This window comes from Salvelinus alpinus, chromosome 24 (genome assembly GCF_045679555.1).
Source record: "Salvelinus alpinus chromosome 24, SLU_Salpinus.1, whole genome shotgun sequence".
Lineage (NCBI taxonomy): Eukaryota > Metazoa > Chordata > Actinopteri > Salmoniformes > Salmonidae > Salvelinus > Salvelinus alpinus.
In genome coordinates this window covers 45,573,382-45,591,025 of record NC_092109.1, presented here as the reverse complement: position 1 = coordinate 45,591,025, position 17,644 = coordinate 45,573,382, and the positions used below count along the sequence as shown (strand labels likewise).

Sequence of the window (17,644 nt, the reverse complement as noted above, 5' to 3'; positions counted from 1 at the left end):
GGTGGCTGACTAAATACTTTTTTGCCCCACTGTATATATATAAATATATATTTTTACACTCGTCTGTTGTCTTGTAAGGTTATTGTCACTTTGTTATATTGTTGTCTAATATCTTTTCATTTTTGTTTTGAATGTTCTTAATTGGAAAATGCAAAAATAAAATATATATATATTTTTTAATTTTCGTTAACCCCTAACCCTTAACCTAACCCTTTCCCTAAACCCCCCACCCCACCCCACCCCACCCCCCTCCGTCTCACCTAGGAACATGAGCAGCGTGCTCTTGGCGAAGGCAGCCATCAGTAGTCCTGCAGCGACAGACAGCAGTCCCAGTAGTACTATATACCCGTCCCGAAGACAGCGCGACAGCAGGGACACCCCTGCAAAGCTCCCCAGGTAGATGAGTGTAGACAAGGCTGAGCCATAGCCCACCAACACCTCACTCCAACACAGAGGAGCATTCAGCTCATACAGGATAAAGATGGACATACCACCCAGCTTAGACACCTGTGGGGGAGAGAGAGGGTGGACACAGTTACTTATTTTCTGTTAACAGTTATTTGAACGCAATGTTTGAAAAAATACTAAATTAAATCTAATGAACAATCAGCTTAGATAGCTGACAGGGAGATGGGGGGAGGGGGAGAGAGCTGGGTGGGAGAGGGGCAGAGAGACGGGGGGAGGGGGAGGGAGATGGGGGGGAGGGGGAGGGGGAGAGAGATGGGGGGAGGGGGAGAGAGAGAGATGGGGGGAGGGGGAGAGAGATGGGTGGGAGAGGGAGAGAGATGGGGGGAGGGGGAGAGAGATGGGTGGGAGAGGGGCAGAGAGAGATGAGCTCCTGAATATTTTTGACAAAAATATAGATTGAGATTTTATTTACAAGGACATATAGGATACTAACCTCCACAACATAACCTTCACAACAAACCTGCAATCTGATTTTGGACAAATTTACCTGGAAGGATTCTAGAAGGATTCTTACTACCAAGGATTCTACTACCAAGGATTCTACTACCAAGGATTCTTACTACCAAGGATTCTACTACCAAGGATTCTTACTACCAAGGATTCTACTACCAAGGATTCTACTACCAAGGATTCTACTACCAAGGATTCTACTACCAAGGATTCTTACTACCAAGGATTCTACTACCAAGGATTCTTACTACCAAGGATTCTACTACCAAGGATTCTACTACCAAGGATTCTACTACCAAGGATTCTAACTACCAAGGATTCTTACTACCAAGGATTCTACTACCAAGGATTCTACTACCAAGGATTCTTACTACCAAGGATTCTACTACCAAGGATTCTACTACCAAGGATTCTACTACCAAGGATTCTACTACCAAGGATTCTTACTGCCCAAGCCCCATCCTGTGACCTAAGAGGCATGCACCAGATGCTCAGCGTGCTCTGCTCACACCTAATGGTCTGAAACTAAACCACACAAATAACAACACTGGACACGATGGAACACAAAGCTTTAACTATATAATCCTGGAATATACAAAGTCTGAGATAATCTGCCTTTGGCCTAAAAGATCAGGAACCCAGACTTTACCAAAGAAATCAGAAATACAGACATTGTCGTCCTACAAGAAACCTGGTATTGAGGAGACGAACCCACTGGTTGTCCTCTAGGTTACAGAGAGCTGGTAGTCCCATCCACCACACTACCAGGTGGGTGGTATAGAGGAGACGAACCCACTGGTTGTCCTCTAGGTTACAGAGAGCTGGTAGTCCCATCCACCACACTACCAGGTGGGTGGTATAGAGGAGACGAACCCACTGGTTGTCCTCTAGGTTACAGAGAGCTGGTAGTCCCATCCACCACACTACCAGGTGGGTGGTATAGAGGAGACAGACCCACTGGTTGTCCTCTAGGTTACAGAGAGCTGGTAGTCCCATCCACCACACTACCAGGTGGGTGGTATAGAGGAGACAGACCCACTGGTTGCCCTCTAGGTTACAGAGAACTGGTAGTCCCATCCACCACACTACCAGGTGGGTGATATAGAGGAGAGGGACCCACTGGTTGCCCTCTAGGTTACAGAGAGCTGGTAGTCCCATCCACCAAACTACCAGGTGGGTGGTATAGAGGAGACGGACCCACTGGTTGTCCTCTAGGTTACAGAGAGCTGGTAGTCCCATCCACCACACTACCAGGTGGGTGGTATAGAGGAGATAGACCCACTGGTTGTCCTCTAGGTTACAGAGAGCTGGTAGTCCCATCCACCACACTACCAGGTGGGTGGTATAGAGGAGACAGACCCACTGGTTGTCCTCTAGGTTACAGAGAGCTGGTAGTCCCATCCACCACACTACCAGGTGGGTGCTATAGAGGAGACAGACCCACTGGTTGCCCTCTAGGTTACAGAGAACTGGTAGTCCCATCCACCACACTACCAGGTGGGTGATATAGAGGAGAGGGACCCACTGGTTGCCCTCTAGGTTACAGAGAGCTGGTAGTCCCATCCACCAAACTACCAGGTGGGTGGTATAGAGGAGACGGACCCACTGGTTGTCCTCTAGGTTACAGAGAGCTGGTAGTCCCATCCACCACACTACCAGGTGGGTGGTATTGAGGAGACAGACCCACTGGTTGTCCTCTAGGTTACAGAGAGCTGGTAGTCCCATCCACCACACTACCAGGTGGGTGGTATAGAGGAGAGGGACCCACTGGTTGCCCTCTAGGTTACAGAGAGCTGGTAGTCCCATCCACCAAACTACCAGGTGGGTGGTATAGAGGAGACGGACCCACTGGTTGTCCTCTAGGTTACAGAGAGCTGGTAGTCCCATCCACCACACTACCAGGTGGGTGGTATTGAGGAGACAGACCCACTGGTTGTCCTCTAGGTTACAGAGAACTGGTAGTCCCATCCACCAAACTACCAGGTGGGTGGTATAGAGGAGATAGACCCACTGGTTGTCCTCTAGGTTACAGAGAGCTGGTAGTCCCATCCACCACACTACCAGGTGGGTGGTATTGAGGAGACAGACCCAGTGGTTGTCCTCTAGGTTACAGAGAGCTGGTAGTCCCATCCACCACACTACCAGGTGGGTGGTATAGAGGAGATAGACCCACTGGTTGTCCTCTAGGTTACAGAGAGCTGGTAGTCCCATCCACCACACTACCAGGTGGGTGGTATTGAGGAGACAGACCCAGTGGTTGTCCTCTAGGTTACAGAGAGCTGGTAGTCCCATCCACCACACTACCAGGTGGGTGGTATTGAGGAGACAGACCCACTGGTTGTCCTCTAGGTTACAGAGAGCTGGTAGTCCCATCCACCACACTACCAGGTGGGTGGTATTGAGGAGACAGACCCACTGGTTGTCCTCTAGGTTACAGAGAACTGGTAGTCCCATCCACCAAACTACCAGGTGGGTGGTATAGAGGAGATAGACCCACTGGTTGTCCTCTAGGTTACAGAGAGCTGGTAGTCCCATCCACCACACTACCAGGTGGGTGGTATAGAGGAGACAGACCCAGTGGTTGTCCTCTAGGTTACAGAGAGCTGGTAGTCCCATCCACCACACTACCAGGTGGGTGGTATAGAGGAGACGGACCCACTGGTTTCCCTCTAGGTTACAGAGAGCTGGTAGTCCCATCCACCACACTACCAGGTGGGTGGTATTGAGGAGACAGACCCAGTGGTTGTCCTCTAGGTTACAGAGAGCTGGTAGTCCCATCCACCACACTACCAGGTGGGTGGTATAGAGGAGACGGACCCACTGGTTTCCCTCTAGGTTACAGAGAGCTGGTAGTCCCATCCACCACACTACCAGGTGGGTGGTATAGAGGAGACGGACCCACTGGTTGCCCTCTAGGTTACAGAGAGCTGGTAGTCCCATCCACCACACTACCAGGTGGGTGGTATTGAGGAGACAGACCCACTGGTTGTCCTCTAGGTTACAGAGAGCTGGTAGTCCCATCCACCACACTACCAGGTGGGTGGTATAGAGGAGACAGACCCACTGGTTGCCCTCCAGGTTACAGAGAGCTGGTAGTCCCATCCACCACACTACCAGGTGGGTGGTATAGAGGAGACGGACCCACTGGTTTCCCTCCAGGTTACAGAGAGCTGGTAGTCCCATCCACCACACTACCAGGTGGGTGGTATAGAGGAGACGGACCCACTGGTTTCCCTCCAGGTTACAGAGAGCTGGTAGTCCCATCCACCACACTACCAGGTGGGTGGTATAGAGGAGACGGACCCACTGGTTGTCCCTCTAGGTTACAGAGAGCTGGTAGTCCCATCCACCACACTACCAGGTGGGTGGTATAGAGGAGACAGACCCACTGGTTGTCCTCTAGGTTACAGAGAGCTGGTAGTCCCATCCACCACACTACCAGGTGGGTGGTATAGAGGAGACGGACCCACTGGTTGTCCTCTAGGTTACAGAGAGCTGGTAGTCCCATCCACCACACTACCAGGTGGGTGGTATTGAGGAGACAGACCCAGTGGTTGTCCTCTAGGTTACAGAGAGCTGGTAGTCCCATCCACCACACTACCAGGTGGGTGGTATAGAGGAGACGGACCCACTGGTTGTCCTCTAGGTTACAGAGAGCTGGTAGTCTCATCCACCACACTACCAGGTGGGTGGTATAGAGGAGACAGACCCACTGGTTTCCCTCTAGGTTACAGAGAGCTGGTAGTCCCATCCACCACACTACCAGGTGGGTGGTATAGAGGAGACAGACCCACTGGTTGTCCTCTAGGTTACAGAGAGCTGGTAGTCCCATCCACCACACTACTAAGTGTGAAACAGGGAAGAGACTCAGGGGGTATGCTAAATTGGTATAGAGCAGACCTGACCCACTCTATTAACTAGTTATATGTAACTAAATAAAATTGAAAATGTTATCCACATAATCCCAAAAAGTAATTAGGTGATTTTCTTTATCTTGGCCAGGTCGCAGTTGTAAATGACAACTTGTTCTCAACTAGCCTATCTGGTTAAATAAAGGTGAAATAAAATTTAAAATAAAAAATAGATATATTTATCATTAAATGGGCATTAACAACATCTAGTAATGCTGCATACTCAAAGAAAGGTTAAAACCTCACCTTTCTGGTAAAAAAGTGTTATTAATTGCTGAGGATTAGTCACTTTTGAGGACACAAGAGCAAGTACATCGTACAAATATGATTAAAATATTCAAATATGAAATATGTTACATTTCCTATTCAACAAAAATATATGAATAAGGGTGGAAATGACATATGATTTCTAAATATAGTATATTCAAATTATAAATTCGACTAACTATAATATTTCACCTTCCTTATAACTGTAAAATATAAATGTTTATGTTTAGTGTTTGATGTTTATGTTTAGTGTTTGATCAGTAGGTTCCTCAGAGCCTGGTCCTCTCTAGGTTTCTTCCTAGGTTTTGGCCTTTCTAGGAAGTTTTTCCTAGCCACCATGCTTCTACACCTGCATTGCTTGCTGTTTTGGGGTTTTAGGCTGGGTTTCTGTACAGCACTTTGTGACATCAGCTGATGTAAGAAGGGCTTTATAAATACATTTGATTGATTGATTGATTGATAGAGTCCTACAAGCTTTCTCTGCCCTTAACCTTGTTCTGATCACCTCCAAAACAAAGGTCATGTGGTTTGGTAAGAAGAATGCCCCTCTCCCCACAGGTGTGATTACTACCTCTGAGGGTTTAGAGCTTGAGGTAGTCACCTCATACAAGTACTTGGGATTATGGCTAGACGGTAGACTGTCCTCTGAGCACATATCAAACCTGCAGGCTCAAGTTAAATCTAGACTTGATTTCCTCTATTGTAATCGCTACTCTTTCACCCCAGCTGCCAAACTAACCCTGATTCAGATGACCATCCTACCCAAGCTAGATTACGGAGACGTAATTTATAGATCGGCAGGTAAGGGTGCTCTCGAGCGGCTAGATGTACTTTACCATTCGGCCGTCAGATTTCCCACCAATGCTCCTTATAGGACACATCACTGCACTCTATACTCCTCTGTAAACTCGTTGCAAGACCCACTGGTTGATGCTTATTTATAAAACCCTCTTAGGCCTCACTCCCCCCTATCTGAGATATCTACTGCAGCCCTCATCCTCCACACACATCACCCGTTCTGCCAGTCACATTCTGTTAAAGGTCCCCACACCACACACATACCTGGATCGCTCCTCTTTTCAGTTCCCTGCAGATAGCGACTGGAACGAGCTGCAACAAACACTCAAACTGGACAGTTTTATCTCAATCTCTTCATTCAAAGTCTCAATCATCGACACTCTTACTGACAGTTGTGGCTGCTTTGTGTGATGTATTGTTGTCTCTACCTTCTTGCCCTTTGTGCTGTTGTCTGTGCCCAATAATGTTAGTACCATGTTTTGTGCGGCTACGATGTTGTGTTGCTACCATGTTGTTGTTATGTTGTGTTGCTACCATGTTGTTGTTATGTTGTGTTGCTACCATGTTGTTGTTATGTTGTGTTGCTACCATGTTGTTGTCATGTTGTGTTGCTACCATGTTGTTGTTATGTTGTGGTCCTACCATGCTGTGTTGTCATGTGTTGCTTCCTTGCTATGTTGTTGTCTTAGGTCTCTCTTTATGTAGTGTTGTGTTGTCTCTCTTGTTGTGATGTGTGTTTTGTCCCGTGTTTTTATATATATATATATACATACAGTATTTAATTTTTTCAATCCCAGCCCCCGTCCCCACAGGAGGCCTTTTGCCTTTTGGTAGGCCGTCATTGTAAATAACAATTAGTTCTTAACTGACTTTTCCTAGTTAAACAAAGGTTAAATAAAATTAAAAATTAAAACCGTCTACTCCAATAGCTGTGCTTGGCTTCCTGAACTCACTAGGAACGCTTTTATCTCATATTAATCTATGAGAAACTGAAATGGTTTTTGTAAAAACAAATCTATGAATTATTTTAGATTAATGGCTGTAAATAGTCGGAAGAGCGAATTAAATAGTAGACATCTCAGCTTCAAGTGGTTTCAGGTTTCAAATCCTACGTCACACAGGCTAAACAATAATACTGTGTCCTTGGGAACGAGAGCTATCGCTCAATGCAAGCCATTTTGATCCACAGATTCATAACCAAAATGTCAGTTGGAACCGGTACCAGAACCACGCAGGTGTCTAAACAGGGGACCTTACAACTAACAAAAACACACACATCTTGTTTTCATTTCTGGACCTTTTGGAGTGTAAAATGTTTTACTATGAGAAATCCTATTTTCCCCTAACCCTCAACCTAACCATAAACCTTAACCCTAAACCTAACCCCAAAACCCTAAACCCTAACCCTAACCCTTAACCTAATCCTTAACCTAACCCTTAACCTAACCCTAAACCTAAACCTTTAACCTAACCCTAACCCTAACCCTAACCCTAACCCTAAACCTTTAACCTAACCCTAAACCTAACCCCAAAACCCTAAACCTAACCCTAACCCTAAACCTAACCCCAAAACCCTAAACCTAACCCTAAACCTAACCCTAAACCTAATCCTAACCCCAAAACCCTAAACCTAACCCTAACCCTAAACCTAACCCCAAAACCCTAAACCTAACCCTAAACCTAACCCTAAACCTAACCCCAAAACCCTAAACCTAACCCTAACCCTAAACCTAACCCCAAAACCCTAAACCTAACCCTTAAGCTTAAAAAGTCCTGACTTCTAAAACAGTTCCTGTTTTCCTACCTTGTCAGGACATTAAGGTGATATGTTACACACACACACACACACACACACACACACACACACACACACACACACACACACACACACACACACACACACACACACACACACACACACACACACACCACACCACACCACACCACACCACACCACACCACACAGACACAGACACAGACACAGACACAGACACAGACACACTAACCGTATAGAAAGCGAAGGCTGCCAGTATCAGTCCCAGGACAGTTTTCCTCCTCCTTGGTGACGCGGTGAATAACAGATACACACCCTGAAACCGACCAATCAGGGCTTCTCGTTGGAGAAAGCGGGCTGAGCCTGCCCCAAAAGGTGTCGGTGATGATGATGATGGTGACGAAGATGAGTCTGTGTGCGAGGGTCTCTCCACAGTCTCCTGCAGTACCCACGCTGTGTATACCAGGTTGATCAGGTGTAGTACGGCTGCCGTGATGAACGGCCAGGTGAACCCTGCCGTCTGAATGTAGAACCCAGTACACAGAGAGGCTAGCCCTGACAACACACCTAGCAACATCTCCAAGGCTGCCATACGCACCGTACGACCCCCACCCTTACCCCAGTCTCTCTCTCTACTCCCTCTGTCTCCCTGTCCATCTCTCTCTCCATCTCTCTCTCCATCTCTCTCTCCATCTCTCCCTCTGTCTCTCTCTCCATCTCTCTCTCCATCTCTCCCTCTGTCTCTCTCTTCATCTCTCTCTCCATCTCTCCCTCTGTCTCCCTGTCCATCGCTCTCTCCATCTCTCCTTTGTTCTCCCTCTCCACTCCCCCCACTCGTACCCCGATCTCTACAGTCATCTCCTCCCCCACCCCCACTTCCCTCACATTGGTAACTTCCCCCATCTCTAGCCCCAATCCCAACAATATTCATAATCCCATCCCCTTCCTCAGACAAATACTTAACCCCACCCCCACCCCCCTCCACCCCCTCACCCTCACATAGGTCAGCTATATAGGCAAAACTTCCCCCCAGTAGAGCTGTGGGGCCCCCCATTACCCCAGCCAGGAACGAGGCCCCTAGCAGATAACCCAGGCTGAGGGAGAGGTGAGACACGGTTGCATAGCACAGAGCAAATAACAGCTCACCCAACAGTGGGGGCACGAGAGCTACCTAGAGATGGAGGGATGAGGGATGGAGGGGGACAAAAGGAGAGAGAAGGGATAGAGAGAGACAGAAGAAGGGAGAGAGGGGAGAGAGAGACAGAAGAAGGGAGAGAGGGGGAGAGAGAGACATTGATAACATACCAATTAGGAACCTCACACACACAGACCAATTAATATTTGAATCAGTTATAGAACCCATTTCCCTTTATGGTTGTGAGGTCTGGGGTCCGCTCACCAACAAAGAATTCATAAAATGGGACAAATACCAAATTGAGACTCTGCATGCAGAATTCTGCAAAAATATCCTCTGTGGACCACTTAAAATACAAAATAATGCATGCAGAGCAGAATTAGGCCGATACCCAGTAATTATCAAAATCCAGAAAAGAGCCGTTAAATTCTACAACCACCTAAAAGGAAATGATTCCCAAACCTTCCATAACAAAGCGTTAATCTACAGAGAGATGAACCTGGAGAAGAGTCCCCTAAGCAAGCTGGTCCTGGGGCTCTGTTCACAAACAGATCCCACAGAGCCCCAGGACAACAGCACAATTAGACCCAACCAAATCATGAGAAAACAAAAAGATAATTACTTGACATATTGGAAAGAATTAAAACAAAGGAACTGAGCAAACAAGAATGCTATTTGGCCCTAAACAGAGAGTACACAGTGGCAGAATACCTGACCACTGTGACTGACTCAAACTTAAGGAAAGCTTTGACTATGTACAGACTCAGTGAGTTTAACGGATGTGAAATGGCTAGCTAGTTAGCGGTGGTGCGCGCTAATAGCATTTCAATCGGTGACGTCACTTGCTCTGAGACCTTGAAGTAGTGGTTCCCCTTGCTCTGCAAGGGCCGCGGCTTTTGTGGAGCGATGGGTAGCGATGCTTCGTGGGTGACTGTTGTTGATATGTGCAGAGGGTCCCTGGTTCGCGCCCGTGTCGGGGCGAGGGGACGGACTAAAGTTAAACTGTTACATAAGCATAGCCTTGCTATTGAGAAAGGCCGCCATAGGCAGACCTGGCTCTCAAGAGAAGACAGGCTATGTGCACACTACCCACAAAATGAGGTGGAAACTGAGCTGCACTTCCTAACCTCCTGCCAAATGTATGACAATATTAGAGACACATATTTCCCTCAGATTACACAGATCCACAAAGAATTAGAAAACAAACCCAATTTTGATAAACTCCCATATCTACTGGGTGAAATACCACAGTGTGCCATCACAGCAGCAAGATTTGTGACCTGTTGCCACAAGAAAAGGGAAACCAGTGAAGAACAAACACCATTGTAAATTCAACCAATATTTATGTTTATTTATTTTCCATTTTGTACTTTAACTATTTGCATATAATGTGACATCTGAAATGTCTTTATTCTTTTGGAACTTTTGCGAGGTTAATGTTTACTGTAAAAAAACACATTTCACTTGCTTTGGCAATGTAAACATATGTTTCCCATACCAATAAAGCCCTTGAATTGAAAGAAAAAGAGCGTTAAACAAATGAGTACGCAGGCTATTTAATTCTTCGGGATCGGTGTCCACGGGACAGTTGAGCTAACGTAGGCTAATGCGATTAGCGTGAGGTTGTAAGTAACAAGAACATTTCCCAGGACATAGACATATCTGATATTGGCAGAAAGCTTAAATTCTTGTTAATCTAATTACACTGTCCAATTTACAGTAGCTATTACAGTGAAAGAAAACCATGCTATTGTTTGAGGAGAGTGCACAATTTTGAACATGAAAAGTTATTAATAAACAAATTAGGCACATTTGGGCAGTCTTGATACTAAATTTTGAACAGAAATACAATGGTTTATAGGATCAGTCTAAAATGTTGCACATACACTGCTGCCATCTAGTGGCCAGAATGTATACTGCACCTGGGCTGGACAAATACATTATGGTCTTTCTCTTGTATTTCAAGATGAGATGATGGTACAACAAAAAATACAGAAGAACGGTTGTTTTTTTCTTTATATTACCTTTAACCAGATCTATTGTGTTATATTCTACTACATTCCTTTCATATTTCCACAGACTTCAAAGTGTTTCCCTTCAAATGGTACCAAGAATATGCCTATCCTTGCTTCAGGTCATGAGCTACAGGCAGTTAGATTTGGGTCATTTTAGGAGAAAAAAGAAAAAAAAGGGGCGGATCCTTAACAGCTATGGCATAAAACTAATATATTGTCTACTTCAGCAAATGGCACCCTATTCCCTACATAGTGCACTACTTTAGACCAGAGCCCTATGGAACCCTATTCCCTATATAGTGCACTACTTTAGACCAGAGCCCTATGGCACCCTATTCCCTATATAGTGCACTACTTTAGACCAGAGCCCTATAGAACCCTATTCCCTATATAGTGCACTACTTTAGACCAGAGCCCTATATAGTGCACTAGTTTAGACCAGAGCCTATAGGAGAATAGGATGCCATTTGGTATGTAGCCACAGTAAATGTCATATATGTATTACCTTCCTGCCGCGGTGGTCACTGTAGGAGACCAGGAGTAGGGAGGAGAGGAGACTGGGGAAGAGGAAACATAGCTCACTGTAGAAGAGGAACAGAGATGCCTCCTTCTGGATCTCCTGTAGGGGGGAAGGGAGGAGAGGGGAGGGGAAGGGGAGAGGCGGGAGAGAGGAGATGGGAGGGTGGAGGAGAGAAGAGGGAGAGAGGAGGGAGAGAGGAGGGGAAGAGGGAGGAGAGAAGAGGGAGAGAAGAGAGGAGGAGGTGGAGAGAAGAGGGAGAGAGAGGAGGGAGAGAGGAGAGAGGAGGAGGGGGAGAGAAGAGGGAGAGACGAGGGAGAGAAGATATGAAGGGGGAGAGAGAAGAGATGGGAGGGGGAGAGAAGAGGGAGAGAGGAGGGAAGAGAGGAGATGGGAGGGGGAGGAGAGAAGAGGGAGAGAGGGGGGACAGAGGAGAGGGGAGGGGGAGGAGAGTAGAGGGAGAGAGAAGGGGGAGGGGGGAAGAGAGAGGAGGGGACGAGGGGAGAGAGGAGATGGGAGGGGGGAGGAGAGAAGAGGGAGAGAGGAGGGAGAGAGGTGGGGAAGAGGGAGGAGAGAAGAGGGAGCAAAGAGAGAGGAGGAGGGGGAGAGAAGAGGGAGAGTGGAGGGAGAGAGGAGATGGGAGGGGGAGATAAGGGGGAGAGAGGAGGGAGAGAGGAGATGGGAGGGGGAGGACAGAAGAGGGAGAGAGGAGGGAGAGAGGAGAGGGGAGGGGGGAGGAGAGAGGAGTGAGAGAGGAGTGAGAGAGGAGGGAGAGAGGAGGGAGAGAGGGGAGGAGAGGAGAGGGAGAGAGGAGAGAGGGGGAGAGAGGAGGGAGAGAGGAGAGGGGAGGGGGGAAGAGAGAGGAGGGAGAGAGGAGAGAAAGGAACAATTTGAAACAGATTTTCCTGGTCTTCCAGTTTTAGTTCTATTTATTCACACAAAATAAGACAAATAAAAGACAACTTAATTGAATGATTATTGCAACTGTTTGAATTGAATGTAAATAATTGTATTTGTGGTGTTTGAAGCTATAGTGTTGATTCTGTAATTTGTAGTTTATTTTATATTGATAATTTGGAATTTGTTGTATTGTTGTCCTCATTGCACCGTTGTAAATGAGGCGCCTGAATAGATACAAGCAACAAATAAAACAAATACATTTTGCAGATAAAACAAGTTAAAACCTCGTTAGGGTTGTACCTGGTAGGTTCATTGATAATTTGTGTGAGATTGAGGGCATTAAAAAGGTGTGTACGTCTCTCACCTGGTGAATGGAGCTGACGTTGGTGCTGCTGTCAGAGCAGTGGGTGTAGTTCATCTGTGTAGGGTAGGGGGCGCCGGTGAGCTGCTGCCACAGCCTCCTGTAGACATACTGCTGGATCAGGGGGTACAGCATGAACATGGAGAAGGCATAGACACCAACCACAGGCTCTATCAGGAACACACAGACCATTATTAACCTAGTGAGAGAGAGAGAGAGGGGGAGAGAGAGAGAGAGAGAGAGAGAGAGAGAGAGAGAGAGAGAGAGAGAGAGAGAGAGAGAGAGAGAGAGAGAGAGAGAGAGAGAGAGAGAGAGAGAGAGAGGGAGAGAGATACAGAGGGAGAGGGAGAGAGATACAGAGGGAGAGAGAGGGAGAGAGATACAGAGGGAGAGAGATACAGAGGGAGAGAGATACAGAGGGAGGGAGAGAGAGAGAGAGGGAGAGAGATACAGAGGGAGGGAGAGAGATACAGAGGGAGAGAGATACAGAGGGAGAGAGATACAGAGGGAGGGAGAGAGAGAGAGAGGGAGAGAGATACAGAGGGAGAGAGATACAGAGGGAGAGAGATACAGAGGGAGAGGGAGAGAGAGGGAGAGGGAGAGAGAGGGAGAGGGAGAGAGATACAGAGGGAGAGAGAGGGAGAGAGATACAGAGGGAGAGAGATACAGAGGGAGAGAGATACAGAGGGAGGGAGAGAGAGAGAGAGGGAGAGAGATACAGAGGGAGAGAGAGGGAGAGAGATACAGAGGGAGAGAGATACAGAGGGAGAGAGATACAGAGGGAGGGAGAGAGAGAGAGAGATACAGAGGGGGAGATACAGAGGGAGAGAGGGAGTATTATCATCCCTTTGTGAACCCGTCCTCTCTTCATTGTATTAGCATCCCTTTGTGAACCTGTCCTCTCTTCATTGTATTAGCATCCCTTTGTGAACCTGTCCTCTCTTCATTGTATTAGCATTAGTGAACCTGTCCTCTCTTCATTGTATTAGCATCCCTTTGTGAACCTGTCCTCTCTTCATTGTATTAGCATTAGTGAACCTGTCCTCTCTTCATTGTATTAGCATCCCTTTGTGAACCTGTCCTCTCTTCATTGTATTAGCATCCCTTTGTGAACCCGTCCTCTCTTCATTGTATTAGCATCCCTTTGTGAACCTGTCCTCTCTTCATTGTATTAGCATTAGTGAACCTGTCCTCTCTTCATTGTATTAGCATCCCTTTGTGAACCTGTCCTCTCTTCATTGTATTAGCATTAGTGAACCTGTCCTCTCTTCATTGTATTAGCATCCCTTTGTGAACCTGTCCTCTCTTCATTGTATTAGCATTAGTGAACCTGTCCTCTCTTCATTGTATTAGCATCCCTTTGTGAACCTGTCCTCTCTTCATTGTATTAGCATCCCTTTGTGAACCCGTCCTCTCTTCATTGTATTAGCATCCCTTTGTGAACCTGTCCTCTCTTCATTGTATTAGCATCCCTTTGTGAACCTGTCCTCTCTTCATTGTATTAGCATCCCTTTGTGAACCTGTCCTCTCTTCATTGTATTAGCATCCCTTTGTGAACCTGTCCTCTCTTCATTGTATTAGCATCCCTCTGTGAACCCGTCCTCTCTTCATTGTATTAGCATCCCTTTGTGAACCTGTCCTCTCTTCATTGTATTAGCATCCCTTTGTGAACCCGTCCTCTCTTCATTGTATTAGCATCCCTTTGTGACCCGTCCTCTCTTCATTGTATTAGCATCCCTTTGTGAACCTGTCCTCTCTTCATTGTATTAGCATCCCTTTGTGAACCCGTCCTCTCTTCATTGTATTAGCATCCCTTTGTGACCCGTCCTCTCTTCATTGTATTAGCATCCCTTTGTGAACCTGTCCTCTCTTCATTGTATTAGCATCCCTTTGTGAACCCGTCCTCTCTTCATTGTATTAGCATCCCTTTGTGAACCTGTCCTCTCTTCATTGTATTAGCATCCCTTTGTGAACCCGTCCTCTCTTCATTGTATTAGCCTCCCTTTGTGAACCTGTCCTCTCTTCATTGTATTAGCATCCCTTTGTGAACCCGTCCTCTCTTCATTGTATTAGCATCCCTTTGTGACCCGTCCTCTCTTCATTGTATTAGCATCCCTTTGTGAACCTGTCCTCTCTTCATTGTATTAGCATCCCTCTGTGAACCTGTCCTCTCTTCATTGTATTAGCATCCCTTTGTGAACCCGTCCTCTCTTCATTGTATTAGCATCCCTCTGTGAACCTGTCCTCTCTTCATTGTATTAGCATCCCTTTGTGAACCTGTCCTCTCTTCATTGTATTAGCATCCCTCTGTGAACCCGTCCTCTCTACATTGTATTAGCATCCCTTTGTGAACCTGTCCTCTCTTCATTGTATTAGCATCCCTCTGTGAACCTGTCCTCTCTTCATTGTATTAGCATCCCTTTGTGAACCCGTCCTCTCTTCATTGTATTAGCATCCCTCTGTGAACCTGTCCTCTCTTCATTGTATTAGCATCCCTTTGTGAACCCGTCCTCTCTTCATTGTATTAGCATCCCTCTGTGAACCCGTCCTCTCTTCATTGTATTAGCATCCCTCTGTGAACCTGTCCTCTCTTCATTGTATTAGCATCCCTCTGTGAACCCGTCCTCTCTTCATTGTATTAGCATCCCTCTGTGAACCCGTCCTCTCTTCATTGTATTAGCATCCCTCTGTGAACCCGTCCTCTCTTCATTGTATTAGCATCCCTTTGTGAACCTGTCCTCTCTTCATTGTATTAGCATCCCTTTGTGAACCCGTCCTCTCTTCATTGTATTAGCATCCCTTTGTGAACCCGTCCTCTCTTCATTGTATTAGCATCCCTTTGTGAACCTGTCCTCTCTACATTGTATTAGCATCCCTTTGTGAACCTGTCCTCTCTTCATTGTATTAGCATCCCTCTGTGAACCCGTCCTCTCTTCATTGTATTATCATCCCTTTGTGAACCCGTCCTCTCTTCATTGTATTAGCATCCCTTTGTGAACCTGTCCTCTCTTCATTGTATTAGCATCCCTTTGTGAACCCGTCCTCTCTTCATTGTATTAGCATCCCTCTGTGAACCTGTCCTCTCTTCATTGTATGGCCATAGGGAGATACCTAGTCAGTTGCACAATTGAATGCATTCAACCGAAATGTCTTCCGCAGTTAACCCAATCCTACTCAATTGGTGTCCACAGCGCCTGGGAAGCACATTTTTCCACCTTGCCGCCACAGGGACTGAAACCAGAGACCTTCAGATTACTGGCTCAACGTTCATAACCACTAGACTAACTGCCACCCACCTTAAATAGGCACAGTTCTAATTCTAGAAGTCCCTGTGTAGCTGCCTGGCTATTGGCTCATCATTATAAATGTCCTCCTTGGGTTGCTGGTACTGGTAGTCCTTTAGGGCTAGGCCCCTTTTTTCTCCACTTCCTGTCTGAATGACGTGCCCAAAGTAAACTGCCTGTAGCTCAGGCCCTGAAGCCAGGATATGCATATAATTGGTACCATTGGAAATAAAACACTTTGAAGCTTGTAGAAATGTTAAAATAATGTAGGAAAATATAACACAATAGATATGGTAGGAGAACCCATGCTCTTCCAATGGAACGTATAGGGAAATAATTAAATCTAGCTACCAGTATGCAATTCCTATGGCTTCCACTGGGTGTCAGTAGTCTTTGTTCAAGGATTCAGGCTTGCTTCTTCCAAAACGAGTAAGTCTTGGAAATTCATGTGTGCGCGCGCCATGAAGACAACGCACACCTGCACACCTGCTAATATTGGTTTCCTATTAAACATACTTCTTTCCGTATGAAATATTATAGTTTGATTACATTTTAGGGTGTCTGAGGAGTAAATAGAAACGTATTTTGACTTGTTAAAACAACGGTTAGGGGTAGATATTCAGATTCCTATCTTGGCATGTTGAACGAGCGAGGGGATTACTCAAATGGCGCCAACTAAACAGAGTTTTTGGGATATAAAGAAGGATTTTATCTAACAAAACGACACTGCGTGTTATAGCTGGGACCCTTTGGATGACAAATCAGAGGAAGATTTTCAAAAAGTAAGTGAATATTTAATCACTATTTGTGAATTTATGAAACCTGTGCCGGTGGAAAAATATTTTGATGTGGGGCGCTGTCCTCAAACAATCGCATGGCATGCTTTCTCTGTAAAGCCTACTGTAAATCGGACAGTGCAGTTAGATTAACAAGAATTTAAGCTTTCAACCGATATAAAGACACTTGTATCTACCTAAATGTTTAATATTATGATTATTTATTTGAATTGCGGGCCCTCCAATTTTACCGGATGTTGTCGACAGGTGTCCTGCTAAACAAACACGTGAGTTGTTTAAGGGGAAACATTTAAATGTCTTGGAATGGCCTAGTCAAAGCCCAGACCTCCATCCAATTGAGAATCTGTGGTATGACTTAAAGATTGCTGTACACCAGCGGAACCCATCCAACTTGAAGGAGCTGGAGCAGTTTTGCCTTGAAGAATGGGCAAAAATCCCAGTGGCTAGATGTGCCAAGCTTATAGAGACATACCACAAGAGACTTGCAGCTGTAATTGCTGCAAAAGGTGACTCTACAAAGTATTGACTTTGGGGGGTGAATAGTTATGCACGCTCAAGTTTTCTGTTTTTCTGTCTTATTTCTTGTTCGTTTCACAATAAAAAATATTTTGCATCTTCAAAATGGTAGGCATGTTGTGTAAATCAAATGTTACAACCCCCCCAAAATCTATTTTAATTCCAGGTTGTAAGGCAACAAAATAGGAAAAATGGCAAGGCCGGTGAACACGTTCACAAGGCACTGTATATGTATATGTGGGTGTTGCTGTAAACATATATATATATATTTATGTGTGGGTGTTGCTGTAAACATATAGTTATATATTTATGTGTGGGTGTTGTTGTAAACATATAGATATATATTTATGTGTGGGTGTTGTTGTAAACATATAGATATATATTTATGTGTGGGTGTTGTTGTAAACATATAGAATATATATTTATGTGTGGGTGTTGCTGTAAACATATA

The 17,644-nt window shown here is 45.8% G+C and overlaps 1 protein-coding gene across 1 annotated transcript in view; it reads right to left on the bottom strand.

Moving 5' to 3' along the window:
- Nucleotides 1-17,644, bottom strand: part of slc46a3 (solute carrier family 46 member 3) — a 44,031-nt gene that overhangs the window by 12,022 nt on the left and 14,365 nt on the right. Inside the window, exons 2-5 of the mRNA XM_071365005.1 lie at nt 12,600-12,795; nt 11,324-11,437; nt 7,901-8,839; nt 261-507 (exon numbers count right to left, since the gene is read on the bottom strand). Of these exons, the coding sequence (XP_071221106.1) occupies nt 261-507; nt 7,901-8,839; nt 11,324-11,437; nt 12,600-12,788 (1,489 nt within the window). The 5' untranslated portion in view covers nt 12,789-12,795. The remainder of the gene's footprint in view (nt 1-260; nt 508-7,900; nt 8,840-11,323; nt 11,438-12,599; nt 12,796-17,644) is intronic.